The 21,044-nt window shown below is 43.9% G+C and overlaps 1 protein-coding gene and 1 long non-coding RNA gene across 3 annotated transcripts; one reads left to right on the forward strand and one right to left on the reverse strand.

Moving 5' to 3' along the window:
• The first annotated feature begins 3,178 nt into the window (after positions 1–3,178).
• On the forward strand, positions 3,179–12,063 carry LOC119263117 (zona pellucida sperm-binding protein 1-like). Of its 2 annotated transcripts, XM_037537344.1 has the most exons (13): positions 3,179–3,596; positions 4,396–4,514; positions 4,606–5,011; positions 5,784–5,948; positions 5,997–6,107; positions 6,642–6,764; positions 7,278–7,450; positions 7,540–7,637; positions 9,305–9,507; positions 10,379–10,556; positions 11,043–11,181; positions 11,257–11,331; positions 11,992–12,063. In XM_037537344.1, exons 1-13 carry the CDS (start codon positions 3,194–3,196, stop codon positions 12,055–12,057), a joined length of 2,259 nt encoding a protein of 752 aa, XP_037393241.1. In that variant the 5' UTR covers positions 3,179–3,193; the 3' UTR covers positions 12,058–12,063. The 2 variants fall into 2 exon arrangements, with proteins under 2 accessions (XP_037393241.1, XP_037393240.1); XM_037537343.1 differs by having other exon boundaries at positions 5,784–6,107.
• Positions 12,064–16,270: 4,207 nt separating this feature from the next.
• On the reverse strand, positions 16,271–16,821 carry LOC119263123. The gene is made up of 2 exons (XR_005130134.1): positions 16,582–16,821; positions 16,271–16,453 (listed from the first exon to the last, which is right to left on the reverse strand). It is a non-coding gene; the product is annotated as an uncharacterized LOC119263123 (long non-coding RNA).
• Between the last annotated feature and the right edge of the window lie 4,223 nt (positions 16,822–21,044).

Consider the following 21,044-nt stretch of genomic DNA (forward strand, 5'->3'; position numbering starts at 1 on the left):
AATGCTGCACTAAGGTCAAGGAGGACTAACAACGACACATTTCCTTGGTCCGTGAATAATAGAAGATCATTTATAATTTTTACTAATGCTGTTTCTGTACTATGATGTGGCCTAAAACCAGACTGAAATTTTTCATGTAGATTATTCCTATGCAAATAAGAGCTTAATTGTTTGGTTACCACTTTTTCCAGGATCTTCGATATAAAGGGGAGATTTGAGAGGTCTATAATTTGATAGTTCACAGGGATCGAGGTTAGCTTTCTTAATCAGCGGTCTAATTACTGCAAGTTTAAAAATTTTTGTGATATATATCCGAGACTAAGAGAGGAGTTTATTATTGACAGAATAGGCTTAGTTATTTCTGATAAGATTTCCTTGAGTAGACCTGTAGGAATTGGGTCTAGAATACAGGTCGATGGTTTTGCAGAAGAAACTATTTTGACTAGTTCATTTTCTTGGAGTAATGTAAACGATTCCAGCCTATCTGCAGTGACTCTAATATTCTCAGGGTCTAGACTGGATTTATAAGCCAGCATGTTTGTGGAGTTTAACTGTGCATTCAGAATTTTCGGTCTAATTTTTTCGATTTTATCACTAAAGAAATTCATAAAATCATTGCTGCTATAGGCCATCTGGTCATCTGGGGTTCAGTGACTCTTTTGTTCTCTGTTAGTTTAGAAATTGTGCTAAATAATAGTCTAGGATTGTTCTTATTGTTTTCTATGAGAGAGGAGAGATAGGCTGAGCATGCTGCAGTAAGAGCTCTTCTATAGTCTATAAGGCTCTCCTTCCAGGCGGACTGGAACACTTCTAATTTAGTCGGACGCCATTTTCGCTCTAGTTGTCTGGCAGTCTGTTTTAAAGCTCGAGTGTGATCGTTAGACCAAGGGGCGAGTTTTTTCTGCCGTACTATTTTGCTTTTTAATGGAGCTACACTGTCTAACGTAGATCGAAGAGTATCCTCTAGGAATTTGGTCATAGTATCTAATTCAGTAGGATTAGATGGACTGCTGACTGAAGTTGATAACTGCGGGAGGTTTCTGATAAAGCTGCCAGCTGTGGAGGAACTTATAGTCCTCTTAACCTGATAACATGGTGATGAACGCACATTACCACTAAACTGGATTTTGTATGAGATTAAGTAATGGTCTGAGACGGCTTTGCTCTGGGGGAGAATGGCTAAGTTAACTATGTCTACACCAAAGGTCAGTATTAAGTCTAGAGTGTGGTTGAGGTAGTGTGTGGGCCCTTTTATAATTTGGGTGAATCCCATGGAGTCTATGATAGATATGAATGCCTTACTTAATGTGTCGTGAGGGTTGTCAATGTGGACATTAAAATCTCCGACAATTAATATTTTACTTGAAAACGTTATTAGGCTTGATAGAAACTCAGCGAATTCCTGTAAGAACTGAGAATACGGACCGGGTGGCCTGTAAATTGTGATTAATAAAAATGAATGTTTATTTGTTCCTTGCTCAAGTATATTAAGTACAAGAACTTCAAAAGATGAAAATGTAGGTCCTACTTTCTGGTTCACGCCTAAAGCTTTAGTATGGATGGTTGCTATACCTCCACCCCGACCGCTTAAATGATCTGTTCTAAGCTGTACTGAGTCCACACACCCCGCCTCGCCTCCAGGCTTTTATTCTACTGTTCTGTTTTAAAACATTCGGTTATGAAAAAGGTCCAAATACCAACTTTTCACCTGGAGAAACTGATTTTAAGGTTCACAATTAGAACCACTGCAGAACCTCTTGAGGGAACACTTACACTGTACCTCAATGAACAAGAAATGTACCAACAGAACCTTCATTCCAAGTATGGAAGCATAACAGGTGTGTGTTTGCTGGATCAATCTGGTCCTCCAAACATGAGGATAGAGCATGAATGTGTTCTAGACTGTGACCCCTTTTCTTAGACAGTCTTTTAAGGAACGTGTGTGTAAACCTGAGTTTAGTGAGTTTTGTATTATAGCTGCTCCATCGAGTTCATAACTACTGGTCAGTTTTAACTTAAGCTGGATAAACTGAGGTTTCACTTAATGTGACAAAGCCTCTTCGCTGTAGCAGATGAACTAAAAACGGCTTAGCAAACACAGCAGCTCACACACTGACTTCCCAACACTGCATTCCTCAGAATTTCCTTCAACACTTTTTTTTTTTCTTAGAAATATTTATTCACAACACAGAGGAAAAACAGAAAAGGTGTGCTGGAGCAGTTTCTGATGGTAACTGCAACACTGGGGGAGTCCTTTAAATAAAATCCTACACAAGGCCGCTTCACTGTCCACATGAAAACAGTCCCATGGAGGAATCCGGGAAGAGGACATGGCAATGAGTAGACTGGAGAATGAATGAAAGAGGGGGCATCAGTATCTGTATTTGGTGAAGTAGTCTTTGGGGGACACCACCAGACCTCGTCATTTCCTGGCTCCCCTGTAGATGGTCTCCATTATGTCTATCATCTCCTGCTTGTCCTCCATGGTCCAGTTGATCTTGTTACCAGTCCCGAGGTCAATCGTGATGTGCTTGTTCCTGCGACACAGAGAAGAAAGGCAGGAAATAAAATGATGGTTTTGTTCCCAAATGCGTCACAGAGCACCGTAATAATTTTAATCATGATTTATGATGTTGGGAGGGCTTTAGGATCACAGTACACCAACCTGTTGGCTGGTGAACCATAACCCTGCTTGACCACTGACCATTGAGTCCACTCTTACAAAAAGATGGCTCTTTGAAGGTTCTTTAGGAATTTAGATTCTTTAGGTCTTTAGATTTTATATAGAAACATGAGTGTTGAAAAAAGCCTTTGCATGACTAAATTGTTCTTTTCAGCAGGAAATTGATGGAGAATGAGTTGCATATGGTTCTGTATAGAATGGTTTTGAAAAGGGTTCTATATAACACCAAATCAGACAAAACCAAAATAAGAAAGAAAGAAAGGAGAGGGAACATTTTAAGTGTGTGCACATTTTCATTGTAGCCAGGTGTTCTTCATCTTCTCGCACGCACCTGCTGAAGGAGTCGACTCCGGTTCCGATTCCACGTGATGGCTATCAATGGAGTCGTCTCTATGAATCGATTCCTCACCACAGTTTTCTCGATTCTTGATCCCAAAGACAGCGAAACCACGGCGAACCGCGAGGTGCAGCGATATAAAACGTACGACATTAAGCACATACGACGCTATTATGCCCGAGCATGACGTCACGGCGTGCAATCAACTCCAAAGTGCCTGGAATCAGAGAACCGACTTTTTCCGGAATCGACTCGCAAGACTATTAAAGGCTGTCGGGAGCTGCAGCGAGTTCACACCGGTTTTGGGGCCTTTGACCTCAAACATGACCTCATCGCAATCTGCCGTCGTCCTGCTCCTGCTTCTGACTCTTGCTTGTGGCCTGAGGCAGGGCAGCGTGATGATCGATACCCTGAATTCAGAGCAGGCCGTCGACCCAAGCGAAGGCACCTTAGATGAAGGAGGCGCAGAGCAGCAGGGTGGCTCGGCAGAAGGCCAGAGATACTTGGTGTTTTGTGGTGAAGATGCTATGGAGGTAGTTTTGCCCCCAGGCTCTCTCTCTGAGATGCAGGTCTTTGGTAAGCAAGCTGTTTCGATCAGTCCTACGTTTTTCATCCGAGGTGTGCAGGGAGCGGTTCTGTTTAACGTTTTTCACCTACATGTTCCTCTACACAAGCGGTGGGTGCCCAGATGTTAAGAGCCATTTTGTCCCTTTTAATGGAAATCACACCATGTTGGGAGCCGCAACGCCAGCTATGTCCTGCGCATCAGTGTGTTCTAATATACCAGTATATAATGCTATATACTAGCAGTCAAACTGTGCCCTAGTTTAAGCTTCAGCTCAGCTGAGTAACAGCTGCTTTTCTCACATCTCTGGGAGGAAACTTCTCTTCAAAAGTAGAACAGTTTATTGTAAAACATCTCTCCCTTCGACCAGCTTCTTGTTCAAACTTCCCCTTTCCTCCTCAAATTGTACCTGATGCGCCAGAACGTAACTGCTGCTGCATTTAAGGTGGAACGGGGTGTTTCACAGTTTGTCGTTGCAGATTAATCGTATCAAGAAACCAGCTGGAGATAAATGCAACTCTAATCCCTTTTTCTCCAAATTATTGATGTCCTTCTTAAATCTCTCTCTTTGCCACAGAGGGGAAAAGATTACTTTCCTCTTCCGAAGCTTTGAGGAGGACAACTCTATCGGTTTTACTTTACATGTAGCTCAGTTAGTGGAACGGAAAAGGAGCTCCTGAACTCCCCTAAACACTTTTAACCTCTACTAAAATCTCCTAAACGCTGTTTGCCCTGATGCAAGTTTTCCAGATCGGTTGATGGAAGCTTTATTGGCGTGGACATGCTGAGTTACAGTGAGTTCTTTCTCAGATTCGTCAGGAATGTATCCCGTCTTCAGCCTTCCAGAGGCCTGTGACTACTCTCTAACCAGGGAAAACGGGAGGGTTGTTCTTCACGTCCACTTCGCTGCCTGTCCCGTCACTGTTGAGGTGGGCAAGTTTATATACAGGTTCTTAATTTATCAGCATTAATAAACTAGATCAACTATACAGGTAAATGATCATGTATGAATGTTTGCAGGAGGGCAGCTACACTCTGAGATTCCTGTATCGTAAAGGCACTGGGCAGCTTGAGATCGTCACGGTGTCCTGCAGTAACCCCAGTGATGCGCCCTCTTCAAAAAAACCACGATCTTCACGCCATCCTGTTCTGTCCTACCCTGCTGTCAAGATATCCTCTCCCCAAGCAGTGCAGCGGTACTTTCCTTATCCGCTGTCCCCTACCGCAGGGGAACCAGTGTCCGTTCCCCAACCTGATCCTTCCCCATTGGATCTGCTGTTCTTTCCTGAATTTGATCCGCTGTTCCCTACACCAGGGGTTCCACTGCCGGCTTTCCAATGGGAACAACCGTCTCCCACACCAACCAGTATGCATGTGCCGGCGGTGCCCTCGTCTCTTGGGCGTCGTTCAAAATGCAAACAACGAGGTGAGCCTCCCTGTTCTGCTGCGAACAGTACTGCATGACTTGCTTTCAGAAGGCTGTGCAGATGTTACTGCTGTAAATCTAATTTCTCAGTTTAGCTAGATAAAGGAAGCTCAAGGTCAAGCTTGTCCAATATGAAAATGTACTTTCCAGAAGTATTCGCCCACCCATCCGTCATTGAATCCATGTTTTCTGATCACTTCCCTGGCCACAGTAGCCTACATAAAGTTGCCTCACTGACTGTCTCGCTCTACAGTATGTTTTGCTGAAAAATCAAACTGGGTGGAAAGCTTGGGAGACCTCTGATCACTCCAGAGCTCGGTTGCTCCCTATTGAGCTTGCTACCTGAGACTAGGTGGATATCACTGCTGTCGGAACCTTGTATCTCCATTTTTATCGTTCTTCAGTTTGTTATTTGAAAATGCTTGTCCTTTTATATACTTTGTAAACTTCATGAGGAATGGACCAAAACAATGCCCCGATCTTGGTCTTGTATTATTAACTATTGGTGTTGTCCTTTTCCTGTAAACTTGGCATTTGAGATGCAAGGTTTTTTCCCCAACAGCAGTGCTGTTTGTCCTTTTAGTTGTCTTGGCCAAAAATGAGTGACTAATCTTTATTCAACATGCCTCTTTTTTTATATTGAATATAAAATTGATTCTACCGTTGATGCAATTGAATTGGTGCCTCCAGTTTTTAATGCCTTTTTAATTGGTACACTAGCCTATATACAGTGACTTATTCATTAATGGTTGTATCCTGTTCCCTACACCAGGGGATCGACTCTCCTCTCCCCGATTGGTGCCACTGTCCTCTCCTGAATTTGGTCCACTGTTCCCTACACCAGGGGTTCCACCGCCCACTTCCCAATGGGAACAACTGTCCCCTTCACCAGGGGTTCCACTGCCCACTCTCCAATGGGAACAACTGTCCCCTTCACCAGGGGTTCCACTGCCCACTGCCCAATGGGAACAACTGTCCCCTTCACCAGGGGTTCCACTGCCCACTGCCCAATGGGAACAACTGTCCCCTACACCAACCAGTATGCAGGTGATGGCCATGCCCTCATCTCTTGCGCTGCATTCAAACTTCAAAAAAGGTGAGGCTCTCTGTGCTGCTGCTAACAGGACTGCATGACCCACTTTCAGAAGGCTGTGCAGATGTTCAAATTGATTCTTTGCATCAGCTGTTCTCAAACTGGACCCCAGGGGGCTGCAGAAGGGCACTAAAGGGGCCCCTGAGAAGTTTCAGAAGTTGTATGTACATATGTAAGCAAGAGTTGGGACCCCAGTAAAACTCTGCTTCTATCGACTTAAATTAGTGTTGTCCTTCTTCTGTAAATTTAAGAAATTTTTATGACAGTAGCAATACACTTGTCCTTGCATTTTGGCCAAAAGTGAGAGTATTATGTAATATTTTGATGTTTAAAATATTGATGCCTAATTTTCTGGTTTAATAGCATATTGAGTAAAATTGACTCTACCACTGATGCCGTTGAATTGCTGCCTCCAGTTTTTCCTTTAATTGGTACACTAGCCCATATACAGTGACTTATTTGGTAGTGGTTGTATTGTTTAAGGATGTATAATGTACTAAATTCATTCTGAACAGTCTAATGCCACATTCCTTGCAGGCTGCAGCTTTCCTAGTGGTCAGAGATTGCCGTGTGGTCGTCCTGGGACTACAGCTGCCGAGTGTCTGAGGAAAGGATGCTGCAGAGACGAGGCGACTTTCGCCTGTTACTACCCCATGGATGGTAAATTGATCCATACAGTATTTGTTGCATGTAGAGCAAGGGTGCAAATGCACATTTTAAACAGTTTGAAATTGATTAACATCAAAGTGCAGCGACTAAATCTGCTTGGTCCACCAAGTATTTGTACATTTTTCAAGGGATTGTGCAGCTGTTCTTGCATCTTTTTCAGGTTTTTAGGAATGTGGTGCTTCTGCTGGAAGGGTTTAATTCTCAAAACTCACAATGAGTACAGTTATTCCATATACAGGAGTATAACTTGTACACAATTATAGAAATTGTAATTTAGTCATAAATTTCAGTTTTTCAGCTTCTCTTGGGTGGTGTATAATTTCATATGGCCAGTTTTCCAGAAATATGTAGATGTAGTAAATATGGAGTGGGTTTTTGGGGTTTTTTAATGACCCTTTTTTTTTTTTATTCACTACATTTTACAGATTGTTGAACTGTACTTCCTCGCTCTGTTTCTATGCAGCCAAGTTTGACCTATCCATTCTTCTCCCTCTCCCATTTAAGTATGTTTGGCTGACGGGCAGTTCATCTTTGTCGTTCCCTCCAACGTTGCTGGTTTGCCCATAAACCCTGCACGTCTGATGGCGGTGGGGAGGAGTAGCTGTAAACCCGTCATTGCCAACAGAGACTTTGCCGTTTTCAAGTTTGGGGTGACGGAGTGTGGAACGCGTTCTTATGTGAGATTTTCCAGCTGTGACCTTTTGTAACGTGCCCCTTTGACTTTAACTCTGTAATTAAGGACTAATTTGAGCTTTTTCTTAATCAGCAAATTGGAGAAACAACAGTTTACTTGGCTGAAGTGCAGTCGCCAATCAGGAAGCGCATCCTGCAGTACGGCATCATAATCAGGGATAATCCTGTCAGGTGAGTCGGGGGGGGTTGTATTGATACTGTAGATCAAATGAGACGCTAACACTGACTTCAGTTTAAATGGACCTAAAGGGAAGACTGTCTTGCGTGAGACACACTGCAGTTAAAGCTTTTACATGGTGAGCGTCCGATGTATTGAGGTTCACCCCTTAAACTGCTCCCATAGAACAGCGATATCCAGACTTCTGCTAGCTGGTGTCAATGCTGCGATGTTTAGCGTTGTTGTTGTTGGGGCCCTTGTTTCCCCCTTTGTAATGGGATGGCAGCGCACTCCTCACCAGACGGCTAAAAATCTTTTTTTTTGTCTTAAATTGAGTTACAAAAACTGCAGCCGTGCTTTTCCAGCTGGTAAAAACGACTAATCGGACACTGTCTCCCGCTGTCCCATGGCATCTGTGAAATGTTCCACTGTTTGAGTGGGTGTTTGTCGTGTTCTGACCATAAAGGATGGTTTAAACCGGTTTACCCACCCAGGAGCTGGAAAGAAATGATTTGACCTTTATTGTGACATGTATTGATATCAAACATATGAATATATTTTGTGAAAAAAATTTGGCCATATCGCCCAGCTCTGCTCATAAAAATGGCAGGGGAAGTTGCCCAGGTTCCAACAACTTGAATGCTAAAGAAAAATGGAAGTGGAACTGTGGAAAAGTGCCTGAATGCCTCATTTTCTGTTGGACTGGTAAGTATTTAGGTTTTTTTCAAATGGGTGAGGTTTTCCAGAATTCTGTAGTTGATAGTTATATAATATAGTATATAAATGAACTTTGACTTGGCTTATTCTAACACTAATATACCAGCTAGCTGTGGCTTATCTTGTATGTAATCTGGATGTTCAATGTCTGCGTTGTAGTTTTGAGGAAGCGTTTTGCTTTGAGTGTTTCTCAAGTTGGTCACTATTGGCTTTTAACAGCGCATTTTTTACGAATGAGGTGTTGTAGCCAGCTTGTTCAGGTTTAATTGTGGTGACTAATTGGGTGTTTTGGGCCTGTGGCTTTGGAAGGAGGGCTAACATGACCAATTTTGCATATTTTCCATGTTGGGGCAGTCATAGGCTGGAGGTTAGGGATCCAGCCTTGTGACCGGAAGGTCGCCGGTTCGATCCCCAGAGCCGACAGCACATGACTGAGGTGTCCTTGAGCAAGACACCTAACCCCCAATTGCTCCCCGGGTGCTGCGGATTGGGCTGCCCACCGCTCCGGGCAAGTGTGCTCACTGCCCCGTGTGTGTGTGGTGGTTCACTTCACGGATGGGTTAAATGCAGAGGTGAAATTTCCCCATGGTGGGACTTATAAGGGTCACTTAATCTTGATCTTAATTTGCAAAGGCAACATTCTTCAAAGGCAAGTTCAGCAAATAACTGCATTAAAAAGTAATGGCACATTTTATATTGTATTTTTCTCAACCTGCATTAATGCCACATTGAAGCTGTAGAGGATGTTTTACTTGGAAAATAAAAAATGCAAGTTGAGCCAGGATGTTTTGAAGGTTTTTCATCAAAATGGTGCAGGCCAGTCTGTAAACATGTCATGTTACGGTTTGCACATGCAATGTGTAACATAATGCTGGTATATAATACTGTTAAACGTCTAATCTGGTATTCTGATGTCTTTTGAATCTGTGGTGTGTAGCTAACATTAAATGCTGTTTCCTTTCAGGCTTATGGTTGAGTGTCGCTACTCAAAGGGCAGTTTGGACCTTGCGGACTCTCCGGTCCTTGCAGACCCTCTGGCGCCGCAGGCTTCTCAAAGCCGTTTGATGAAGGGCTGGGCTAGTGCTGGATACATGGTGAAGAGTGCCAGCCTGCCAGCCTTGGTGAGGGCCAAGGGACTGTATGGAGTCCAGCTTCGGATTGCGCAGGGTAAAATATTTTCTTCTTAAGAGCAACCCACTTCATCGCTGTGTTAACAAATGAAAGTTAAAACTCTACCATGTGAAGAACCAGAAATGCTGCCACCTTCTCTGGGCCTGAGCTCATTTGAGTTGAAGCGGAAAAGTGTCCAGTAGTCCAACAGATCAAATTCTCTTTGGAAACCATGGATGCTGTGTCCTCTGGGCTAAAGATGAGATCATGATGTTGGGTGACTTTTTTAGCTTTAGGTTTCAGAACTGCTCTAACTCTGCATACACTTTCCCTCTTTGCTCCTCAACTGGCATGTGTTTTTAATGTGCCCCCAGAGTGCCCAGCAGTTGTGGAGGGACACTCACTTCTATACCTGCATAGAATAACTTGAAGAATAGTAAATAATGCCCCTAGTTGATCGGTTACTACAGCTTGCACTCACCAGCCATGTAGAGGTGGTCAAGAAGTGCAGATCAAGCATCAGAATGGGGAAGAAAGGGGATTTAAGCAACTTTGAACGTGGCATGGTTGTTGGTGCCGGACGGACTGGTCTGAGTATTTCAGAAACTGCTGATCTACTGGGATTTTCACGCACAACCATCTCTAGGGTTTACAGAGAATGGTCTGAAAAAGGGGAGATATCCAGTGAGCGGCAGTTGTGTGGACGAAAATGCCTTGTTGATGTGAGCGGTCCGAGGAGAATGGGCAGACTGGTTCCAGATGAATTAAGGCAGTTCTGAAGGCAAAAGGGGGGTCCAACCTTTTACTAGCACCTAATGAAGTGGCTGTGTATATCTGCCTACATAACACACTTCTTCCACTCTGTTTCAAATGCACATTAACTGAACTCCTGTTAAACCCATTCCTAAATCCTTTTTATTTTTTGCAGATGAGACCTTCACCAAATTCTGCTCTGAGGATCACCAGCCCCTGAAAGTTCTCCTGGGTAAACCTGTGTACCTGGAACTGCGAATAAACGCTCCCAACCCTAAAGCCACTCTGGTGGTGCACTACTGCGTGGCCTACCCTCGCTCTGCTAAGAGTGCCTTGGTGCTGCTGTATGAGGGGTAGGTTTGAAGTAGAAGGCTGTGGCAATCATGCATTTAAAACTGCAATGCATGTCGTTTCCTTTGAGTGAGCTGTGCTGGACCTGAGTAGCCATGCTGAGTCTAGTTACCATGTTGGGCTTGTATCAGTAGCAGCACTGTTGACCCCCTTGAAGAGCCATCAGTGACCACACTAATTACCTTGGAAACACCCCACATGTGACAATCATCCCCTTATTCTGTACAGACTAAAGTGATGTAAGGATCCAGGCTGTGTCCAGCTCTAATGAGGCCATATTCTATTATTGCCGCTTCTATATGCAGTCATTCAGAGTGGCTTGCTGTAAAATACTGTTCTTGAGTCTGAGTTCAGTGATGGGAACACCCACCCTTAAACTGTTATTGAATGAAATGGTTATGAATACACTGCCTGATTGGCCTGGTTAGAGGCGGCAGTGTCGGATTGTATTGCATCCACTCTAGGCTTCTTTGGTTTTTGTCCTGCAGTTGCCCCAACCCTCTCGATTCCGACAACATCTCGATCCTCTACGTGGCCGGCCAATCGCAGGATCCCCACGTGCGGCGTTTTGAAGTGAAGGCCTTCCAGTTTATGGACAAGTCCACCAATAAATACCTCAATGAGGAGGTGCAGTAATCCCCCTTCTGTTCTGAGATGATTTAATAGGTCTCAGATGCTCAATGTCTTTCCCTCCTTTCACAGATCTACTTCATGTGCTCTACCGAGGTCTGTATGCCGTCCCAGACTCCGTGTAAGGAGACCTGCTTTGATGGCAAGGTGTGTTTTTTAATAATTATTCATACACATGGTTTGTATGCAAATCTATCAGCTTTATTTTAACTATTTATTTTTGGGTTTTGCCAGCAGTGAGGATTCAACTCTTACCTTTGCTGGTAAACCAGATCATAAAGAGCATCTTCTCTTTTATCTGGTGTCTAACTGCTGAATAGACAGTCTTTCAGCAAACTTGCTAACGCTGGCTTTTGGCATGTTCTCATCTGATGACTCGCTTCTGTTTGAGTGACTCCGTCTCTCCACTTTGTCTGCTGTAATGTATCCACCCTAAAGCAGTTGTAATGGTTTAACAGGCCCCTCCCACCTTGCAGATACCACACCCCCTGCAGTTACACACTTCTACCAGAGAGGTCCAAATCCCCAAAACTCACAATGCAAATTGTATAGTTAATGCTAAATACTTTATTTATTCCAAGCTTAAACTGCGTCTGAGAAGCCAGCTCCAACTCTCTGGCCAGGATTTGTAGTTTAATAGGCTCAAATATAGCACTTGATGCAAGCTCACACACAGTAATGGAGTTGAGAAACTCTGTGCTTTGTACTGCTTTTTTTTTTTTTTTTTTTTTCCCTATTCATAATCACTGGTTAAATGTTTTGATGTATTTAATGAACACTAACACTTTCTTTTTACTTCCCTTCCAGTCTTCATCTACCACAGCTGCAGATGTGTTGAACTCATATTCTCAATTAAAAGTCAAGCACTTTTAAATTCAATGTTTTGAGACTCGTTCATTTAAATGTGCCTTATTAAAAGTCTGGTGGTGCAATGAGCGTTCAGAAAGGCTCATTTTGAACTACACTGTTTTTGCATGTTGGTCTGTTCTTCAGGTACTTCAGTTTTTGACTTCAAACAAGTCCACATGCTTTTGTGTTGTGCCACAAGCTGTTCAGTCTACACTCTCAAACAAAACCATTTTATTGGGGTTCCATCTCAGTCCCTTAGTCAGGGAACATAACTGAGCCATGATCCACTGAAATCAAGCAAGCAAAATTAATTCATATAGCGCTTTTTACAACAGGTGTTGTCACAAAGCAGCTTTACAAAACAATCAGTATTACAGAGAGAAGAGAAAAGAAAAGGAGAGAAAATCCGGGTCCGAGCCCCCATGAGCAAGCCAGTGGCGACGGTGGCAAGGAAAAACTCCCTAAAAGAGGAAGAAACCTTGAGAGGAACCAAGACTCAGAAGGGGAACCCATCCTCCTCTGGTCGACACCAGATAGCAAACATTATTAGTATGAAGTATTATAGTAAAGTGGGAAAAGAAAAGATCTGAGGGTGAGGATTGCACAGCTCTGTAAAGCAAGAAGTTCAGTGGTGGTCAAACTGGTCCGGAAGGCTGGTGAGCAGCGGCACCAATCAAGGCAGAAGAGGCAACAGCATCAGACGCACAGGATGGGCAGCTGATCAGCTCGGCAGAGAAAAGAAAGAAAAAAACAGTTCTGTAAAGAGTGGCTGACCACAGGTTACAGTAAAACAGAGCAGTGGAGACTCCAGCAGGTCTAGACCTGACAGGGAAGACTAATCACCAAATGCTTGACTGTACAAAAGTTTTTAGCCTAGACTTAAAGATTGAGGCTGTCTGATTCCCGAACATTAGCAGGAAGATTATTCCAGAGCTGGGGGGCTTTGTATGAGAAAGCTCTTCCCCTCCTGATGTAACTTTATTAATTCTAGGTACCAGTAGTAAGCCAGCACCTTGTGATCTAAGTAGGCATGATGGTTCATAGTGGGAGAGGAGCTCACTCAGGTACTGAGGGGCGAGCCCGTTTAGAGCTTTATGTGTCAGTAATAGAATTTTATAATCGATGTGAAATTTGACTGGTAACCAGTGCAGGTTTGATAAAACTGGACTAATATGGTCGAACTTTCTGGCTGCAGCGTTCTGGACTAGCTGAAGCTTGTTAAGGCTTTTGCTGGGACATCCAGACAGCAGGGCATTACAATAATCTAGCCTTGAAGTAATAAATGCATGAACTAGCTTTTCTGCATCCTGTAGGGATCATGCATTTCTTAATTTAGCAATGTTGCGGAGATGCAGGAAGGCTGTTCTAGAGATATTAGTTATATGTGTGTCGAAGGATAGATCAGCGTCTATCATGACACCAAGATTTTTAACAGATAAGCTTGATGAAACTGAGAGATTAAGTGTTAAATTAGACAGTTTGTTTCTGGCTAATTTTGAACCCAGAAGCAGGACCTCTGTTTTGTCTGAGTTAAGTAGCAGAAAATTGCTTGACATCCAATCTTTTATGTCTTTTATACAGTCCTCAATCATGCCAAGTTTAATTTTGTCATTTGGTTTGCTTGATATATATAACTGGGTGTCATCGGCATAGCAGTGGAAATTTATGCCGTGTTTACTGATAATGGTGCCTAGTGGTAGCATATATATATTGTGAATAATATAGGTCCTAAAACAGAGCCTTGTGGAACACCATACATTACATTTGCACGAACAGATGATTCACCCTTTACATTAACAAACTGATATCGATCAGTGAGGTAGGACCTGAACCAGGAAAGAGCTGTTCCTGTTACCCCTACAAGGTTTTCTAGTCTATCTAGTAGGATAGAGTGGTCTATTGTGTCAAATGCTGCACTAAGGTCAAGGAGGACTAACAACGACACATTTCCTTGGTCCGTGAATAATAGAAGATCATTTATAATTTTTACTAATGCTGTTTCTGTACTATGATGTGGCCTAAAACCAGACTGAAATTTTTCATGTAGATTATTCCTATGCAAATAAGAGCTTAATTGTTTGGTTACCACTTTTTCCAGGATCTTCGATATAAAGGGGAGATTTGAGAGGTCTATAATTTGATAGTTCACAGGGATCGAGGTTAGCTTTCTTAATCAGCGGTCTAATTACTGCAAGTTTAAAAATTTTTGTGATATATATCCGAGACTAAGAGAGGAGTTTATTATTGACAGAATAGGCTTAGTTATTTCTGATAAGATTTCCTTGAGTAGACCTGTAGGAATTGGGTCTAGAATACAGGTCGATGGTTTTGCAGAAGAAACTATTTTGACTAGTTCATTTTCTTGGAGTAATGTAAACGATTCCAGCCTATCTGCAGTGACTCTAATATTCTCAGGGTCTAGACTGGATTTATAAGCCAGCATGTTTGTGGAGTTTAACTGTGCATTCAGAATTTTCGGTCTAATTTTTTCGATTTTATCACTAAAGAAATTCATAAAATCATTGCTGCTATAGGCCATCTGGTCATCTGGGGTTCAGTGACTCTTTTGTTCTCTGTTAGTTTAGAAATTGTGCTAAATAATAGTCTAGGATTGTTCTTATTGTTTTCTATGAGAGAGGAGAGATAGGCTGAGCATGCTGCAGTAAGAGCTCTTCTATAGTCTATAAGGCTCTCCTTCCAGGCGGACTGGAACACTTCTAATTTAGTCGGACGCCATTTTCGCTCTAGTTGTCTGGCAGTCTGTTTTAAAGCTCGAGTGTGATCGTTAGACCAAGGGGCGAGTTTTTTCTGCCGTACTATTTTGCTTTTTAATGGAGCTACACTGTCTAACGTAGATCGAAGAGTATCCTCTAGGAATTTGGTCATAGTATCTAATTCAGTAGGATTAGATGGACTGCTGACTGAAGTTGATAACTGCGGGAGGTTTCTGATAAAGCTGCCAGCTGTGGAGGAACTTATAGTCCTCTTAACCTGATAACATGGTGATGAACGCACATTACCACTAAACTGGATTTTGTATGAGATTAAGTAATGGTCTGAGACGGCTTTGCTCTGGGGGAGAATGGCTAAGTTAACTATGTCTACACCAAAGGTCAGTATTAAGTCTAGAGTGTGGTTGAGGTAGTGTGTGGGCCCTTTTATAATTTGGGTGAATCCCATGGAGTCTATGATAGATATGAATGCCTTACTTAATGTGTCGTGAGGGTTGTCAATGTGGACATTAAAATCTCCGACAATTAATATTTTACTTGAAAACGTTATTAGGCTTGATAGAAACTCAGCGAATTCCTGTAAGAACTGAGAATACGGACCGGGTGGCCTGTAAATTGTGATTAATAAAAATGAATGTTTATTTGTTCCTTGCTCAAGTATATTAAGTACAAGAACTTCAAAAGATGAAAATGTAGGTCCTACTTTCTGGTTCACGCCTAAAGCTTTAGTATGGATGGTTGCTATACCTCCACCCCGACCGCTTAAATGATCTGTTCTAAGCTGTACTGAGTCCACACACCCCGCCTCGCCTCCAGGCTTTTATTCTACTGTTCTGTTTTAAAACATTCGGTTATGAAAAAGGTCCAAATACCAACTTTTCACCTGGAGAAACTGATTTTAAGGTTCACAATTAGAACCACTGCAGAACCTCTTGAGGGAACACTTACACTGTACCTCAATGAACAAGAAATGTACCAACAGAACCTTCATTCCAAGTATGGAAGCATAACAGGTGTGTGTTTGCTGGATCAATCTGGTCCTCCAAACATGAGGATAGAGCATGAATGTGTTCTAGACTGTGACCCCTTTTCTTAGACAGTCTTTTAAGGAACGTGTGTGTAAAGCTGAGTTTAGTGAGTTTTGTATTAAAGCTGCTCCATCAAGTTCATAACTACTGGTCAGTTTTAACTTGAGCTGGATAAACTGAGGTTTCACTTAATGTGACAAAGCCTCTTCGCTGTAGCAGATGAACTAAAACGGCTTATCAAACACTGCATTCCTTCAGTGCGTCCCTCAGAATTTCCTTCAACACTTTTCTTAGAAATACTTATTCACAACACAGAGGAAAAACAGTAAAGGTGCGCTGGAGCAGTTTCTGATGGTAACTGCAACACTGGGGGAGTCCTTTAAATAAAATCCTACACAAGGCCACTTCACTGTCCACATAAAAACAGTCCCATGGAGGAATCCGGGAAGAGGACATGGCAATGAGTAGACTGGAGAATGAATGAAAGAGGGGGCATCAGTATCTGTATTTGGTGGAGTAGTCTGGAGGGACACCACCAGACCTCGTCATTTCCTGGCTCCCCTGTAGACGGTCTCCATTATGTCTATCATCTCCTGCTTGTCCTCCATGGTCCAGTTGATCTTGTTACCCGTCCCGAGGTCAATCGTGATGTGCTTGTTCCTGCGACACAGAGAAGAAAGGCAGGAAATAAAATGATGGTTTTGTTCCCAAATGCGTCACAGAGCACCGTAATAATTTTAATCATGATTTATGATGTTGGGAGGGCTTTAGGATCACAGTACACCAACCTGTTGGCTGGTGAACCATAACCCTGCTTGACCACTGAATGAGTCCACTCTTACAAAAAGATGGCTCTTTGAGGGTTCTTTAGGAATTTAGATTCTTTAGGTCTTTAAATTTTATATAGAAACATGAGTGTTGAAAAAAGCCGTTGCATGACTAAATTGTTCTTTTCAGCAGGAAATTGATGGAGAATGAGTTGCATATGGTTCTGTATAGAATGGTTTTGAAAAGGGTTCTATATAACTCCAAATGAGACAAAACCAAAATAAGAAAGAAAGAAAGGAGAGGGAACATTTTAAGTGTGTGCACATTTTCATTGTAGCCAGGTGTTCTTCATCTTCTCGCACGCACCTGCTGAAGGAGTCGACTCCGGTTCCGATTCCACGTGATGCCTATCAATGGAGTCGACTCTATGAATCGATTCCTCACCACAGTTTTCTCGATTCTTGATCCCAAAGACAGCGAAACCACGGCGAACCGTGAGGTGCAGCGATATAAAACGTACGACATTAAGCACATACGACGCTATTATGGCCGAGCATGAAGTCACGGGGGGCAATCAACTCCAAAGTGCCTGGAATCAGAGAACCGACTCTTTCCGGAATCGACTCCCAAGTCTATTAAAGGCTGTCGGGAGCTGCAGCGAGTTCACACCAGTTTTGGGGCCTTTGACCTCAAACATGGCCTCATTGCAGCCTGCCATCGTCCTGCTCCTGCTTCTGACTCTTGCTTGCGGGCTGAGGCAGGGCAGTGTGATGATTGAGACCCTGAATTCAGAGCAGGCCATCGACCCAAGCGAAGGCACCTTAGATGAAGGAGGCGCAGAGCAGCAGGATGGCTCGGCAGAAGGCCAGAGATACTTGGTGTTTTGTGGTGAAAATGCTATGGAGGTAGTTTTGCCCCCAGGCTCTCTCTCTGAGATGCAGGTCTTTGGTAAGCAAGCTGTTTCGAGTAGTCCTACGTTTTTCATCCGAGGTGGGCAGGGAGCGGTTCTGTTTAACGTTTTTCACCTACATGTTCCTCTACACAAGCAGTGGGTGCCCAGATGTTAAGAGCCATTTTGTCCCTTTTAATGGAAATCACACCATGTTGGGAGCCGCAACACCAGCTATGTCCTGTGCATCAGTGTGTTCTAATATACCAGTATATAATGCTATATACTAGCAGTCTAACTGTGCCCTAGTTTAAGCTTCAGCTCAGCTGAGTAACAGCTCTGGGAGGAAACTTCTCTTCAAAAGTAGAACAGTTTATTGTAAAACGTCTCTCCCTTCGACCAGCTTCTTGTTCAAAGTTCCCTTTTCCACCTTAAATTGTACCTGATGCGCCAGAACGTAACTGCTGCTGCATTTACGGGGTGTTTCACAGTTTGTCGTTGCAGATTAATCGTATCAAGAAACCAGCTGGAGTGACTATAAATGCAACTCTAATCCCTTTGTCTCCAAATTATTGATGTTCATCTTAAATCTCCCTCTCTGCCATTTCTTTGGCTACTAGCTGGGTGAGACTGTTGTCGGTGTTGCTGTGGTGACCAGCAGTCTGTGCTGATCTTCAGGGTTAAAGGGTGAATTAGCAGTTCTACGTTAACTCCAGCGTTTAAGACCATTTACTGTTAAACTGTGTTCAAGGATCAGCAGAGCTTCATTTTACTGTAAAGGAGGATTATTTTATCTACTAATTCTGCTGTGGAGCGCTTCAGGAGCTTCAACACACACCAGCACATTAAACTCAAATGAAGTGAATTGGGAACTAACTGAGTGGATGAAATGGCACAGAGGGAAAAGATTACTTTCCTCTTGAAGAGCTTTGCAAAGGACACATATGTTGGTTTTACTTTACTACATGTAGCTCAGTTAGTGGAATGGAAAAGGAGCTCCTGAACTCCCCTAAATGCTTTTAACCTCTACTAAAAGTCTCCTAAACGCTGTTTGCCCTGATGCAAGTTTTCCCAATCGGTTGATGGAAGCTTTATTGGCGTGGACATGCTGAGTTACAGTGAGTTCTTTCTCAGATTCATCAGGAATGTATCCTGTCTTCGGCCTTCCAGAGGCCTGTGACTACTCTCTAACCAGGGAAAACGGGAGGGTTGTTCTTCACATCCACTTTGCTGGCTGTCCTGTCACTGTTGAGGTGGGCAACATGTTCTTAATTTATCAGCATTAATAAACTAGATCAACTATACAGGTAAATGATCATGTTTTCAGTTCATTTTCTACACCACTGATATACAAACCTAGATGCTGCTTTGCCTGTTCTCTGAGGTGATTATGCTGGGTGAGGCTAAGATACTGCAAACTGAATAGGAGTTGTATAAACGTGGTGGTTTTGTATGAATGTTTGCAGGAGGGCAGCTACACTCTGAGATTCCTGTATCGTAACAGCGCTGGGCAGCTTGAGATCGTCACAGTGTCCTGCAGTAACTCCAGTCACGCGCCCTCTTCAAAAACGCGATCTTCACGCCATCCTGTTCTGTCCTACCCTGCTGTCAAGATATCCCCTCCCCAAGCAGTGCAGCTGTACTTTCCCTATGGGGAGCCAGTGTCCGTTCCCCAACCTGATCCACTGCCACTGGCAACACTGACCGCTTCCCCATTGGATCTGCTGTTCTTTCCTGAATTTGATCCGCTGTTCCCTGCACCAGGGGTTCCACTGCCGGCTTTCCAATGGGAACAACCGTCTCCTACACCAACCAGTATGCATGTGCCGGCGATGCCCTCGTCTCTTGGGCGTCGTTCAAAATGCAAACAACGAGGTGAGTCTCCCTGTTCTGCTGCGAACAGTACTGCATGACTTGCTTTCAGAAGGCTGTACAGATGTTACTGCTGGGTGTAAATCTGACGGGGTGGTGGGGAGCTGGCTGAGACTGGGTGGATATCCCTGCTGTCAGAACCTCCCTTTTTATCATTATTCAGTTTGTCATAATTTGAAAATGCCTTTCCTTTTATATAGTTTGTAAACTTCATGAGGAATGGACCAAAAAAATGCCCCAAACTTGGTCTGGTATTATTAACTTAAATTAAAGTTGTCCTTTTCCTGTGAACTTGGTATTTGTGATGCAAGGTTTTTTTGAGAGCACAAAATGCTTTTTGTTTTGTTTAGTTTTGGCCAGACATTTGTGAAAATTATGTAATATTTCAATACTCAATATGCATGCTAAAATATTGGTATGTAATGTAGTTTTAATGTCATTGTGTATATAAAATTGATTCTACCATGTAATGGTTGTCCTGTTCCTTACACCAGGGGATCGACTCTCCTCTCCCCGATTGGAGCCACTGTCCCCTACACCAGTGGAGCCACTGTCCTCTGCTGAATTTGGTCCACTGTTCCCTACACCAGGGGATCGACTCTCCTCTCCCAGATTGGACCCACTGTCCTCTCCTGTATTTGGTCCACTGTCCCCTACACCAGTGGAGCCACTGTCCTCTCCTGTATTTGGTCCACTGTTCCCTGCACCAGGGGATCGACTCTCCTCTCCCAGATTGGACCCACTGTCCTCTGCTGAATTTGGTCCACTGTTCCCTACACCAGGGGATCGACTCTCCTCTCCCCGATTGGACCCACTGTCCTCTGCTGAATTTGGTCCACTGTTCCCTACACCAGGGGATCGACACTCCTCTCCCAGATTGGACCCACTGTCCTCTCCTGTATTTGGTCCACTGTTCCCTACGCCAGGGGATCGACTCTCCTCTCCCCAACTGGACCCACTGTCCTCTGCTGAATTTGGTCCACTGTTCCCTACACCAGGGGATCGACTCTCCTCCCCCCAAAGGAAGCCACTGTCCCCTACACCAGTGGAGCCACTGTCCTCTCCTGAATTTGGTCCACTGTTTCCTACACCAGCGGATCGACTTTCCTCTCCGCGATTGGACCCACTGTCCTCTCCTGAATTTGGTCAACTGTTCCCTACACCAGGGGATCGACTCTCCTCTCCCCAAAGGAAGCCACTGTCCCCTAAACCAGTGGAGCCACTGTCCTCTCCTGAATTTGGTCCACTGTTTCCTACACCAGGGGATTGACTCTCCTCTCCCCGATTGGACCCACTGTCCTCTCCTGAATTTGGTCAACTGTTCCCTACACCAGGGGATCGACTCTCCTCTCCCCGAGTGGACCCACTGTCCTCTCCTGAATTTGGTCCACTGTTCCCTACACCAGGGGATCGACTCTCCTCTCCGCGACTGGGGCCACTGTCCTCTCCTGTATTTGGTCCACTGTTCCCTACAACAGGGGATCGACTCTCCTCTCCCCGAGAGGACCCACTGTCCTCTCCTGAATTTGTTCCACTGTTCCCTACACCAGGGGATCGACTCTCCTCTCCGCGACTGGGGCCACTGTCCTCTGCTGAATTTGGTCCACTGTTCCCTACACCACGGGATCGACTCTCCTCTCCCCGATTGGACCCACTGTCCTTTCCTGTATTTGGTCCACTGTTCCCTACACCAGGGGATCGACTCTCCTCTCCCCGATTGGA

Source organism: Pygocentrus nattereri, chromosome 1 (genome assembly GCF_015220715.1).
Source record: "Pygocentrus nattereri isolate fPygNat1 chromosome 1, fPygNat1.pri, whole genome shotgun sequence".
Taxonomy (NCBI): domain Eukaryota; kingdom Metazoa; phylum Chordata; class Actinopteri; order Characiformes; family Serrasalmidae; genus Pygocentrus; species Pygocentrus nattereri.

What these genes read in the sequence shown, in the direction of transcription:
- LOC119263117 (XM_037537343.1), top strand. Translation starts at nt 3,194, where the DNA reads ATGCCCGAGCATGACGTCACGGCGTGCAATCAACTCCAAAGTGCCTGG. An exon ending in TTCAAAATGCAAACAACGAG is followed by an intron (nt 5,012 to 5,783) that starts GTGAGCCTCCCT and finishes TCCCTACACCAG; the next exon opens with GGGATCGACTCTCCTCTCCC. An exon ending in AGACCTGCTTTGATGGCAAG is followed by an intron (nt 11,332 to 11,991) that starts GTGTGTTTTTTA and finishes CTTCCCTTCCAG; the next exon opens with TCTTCATCTACCACAGCTGC.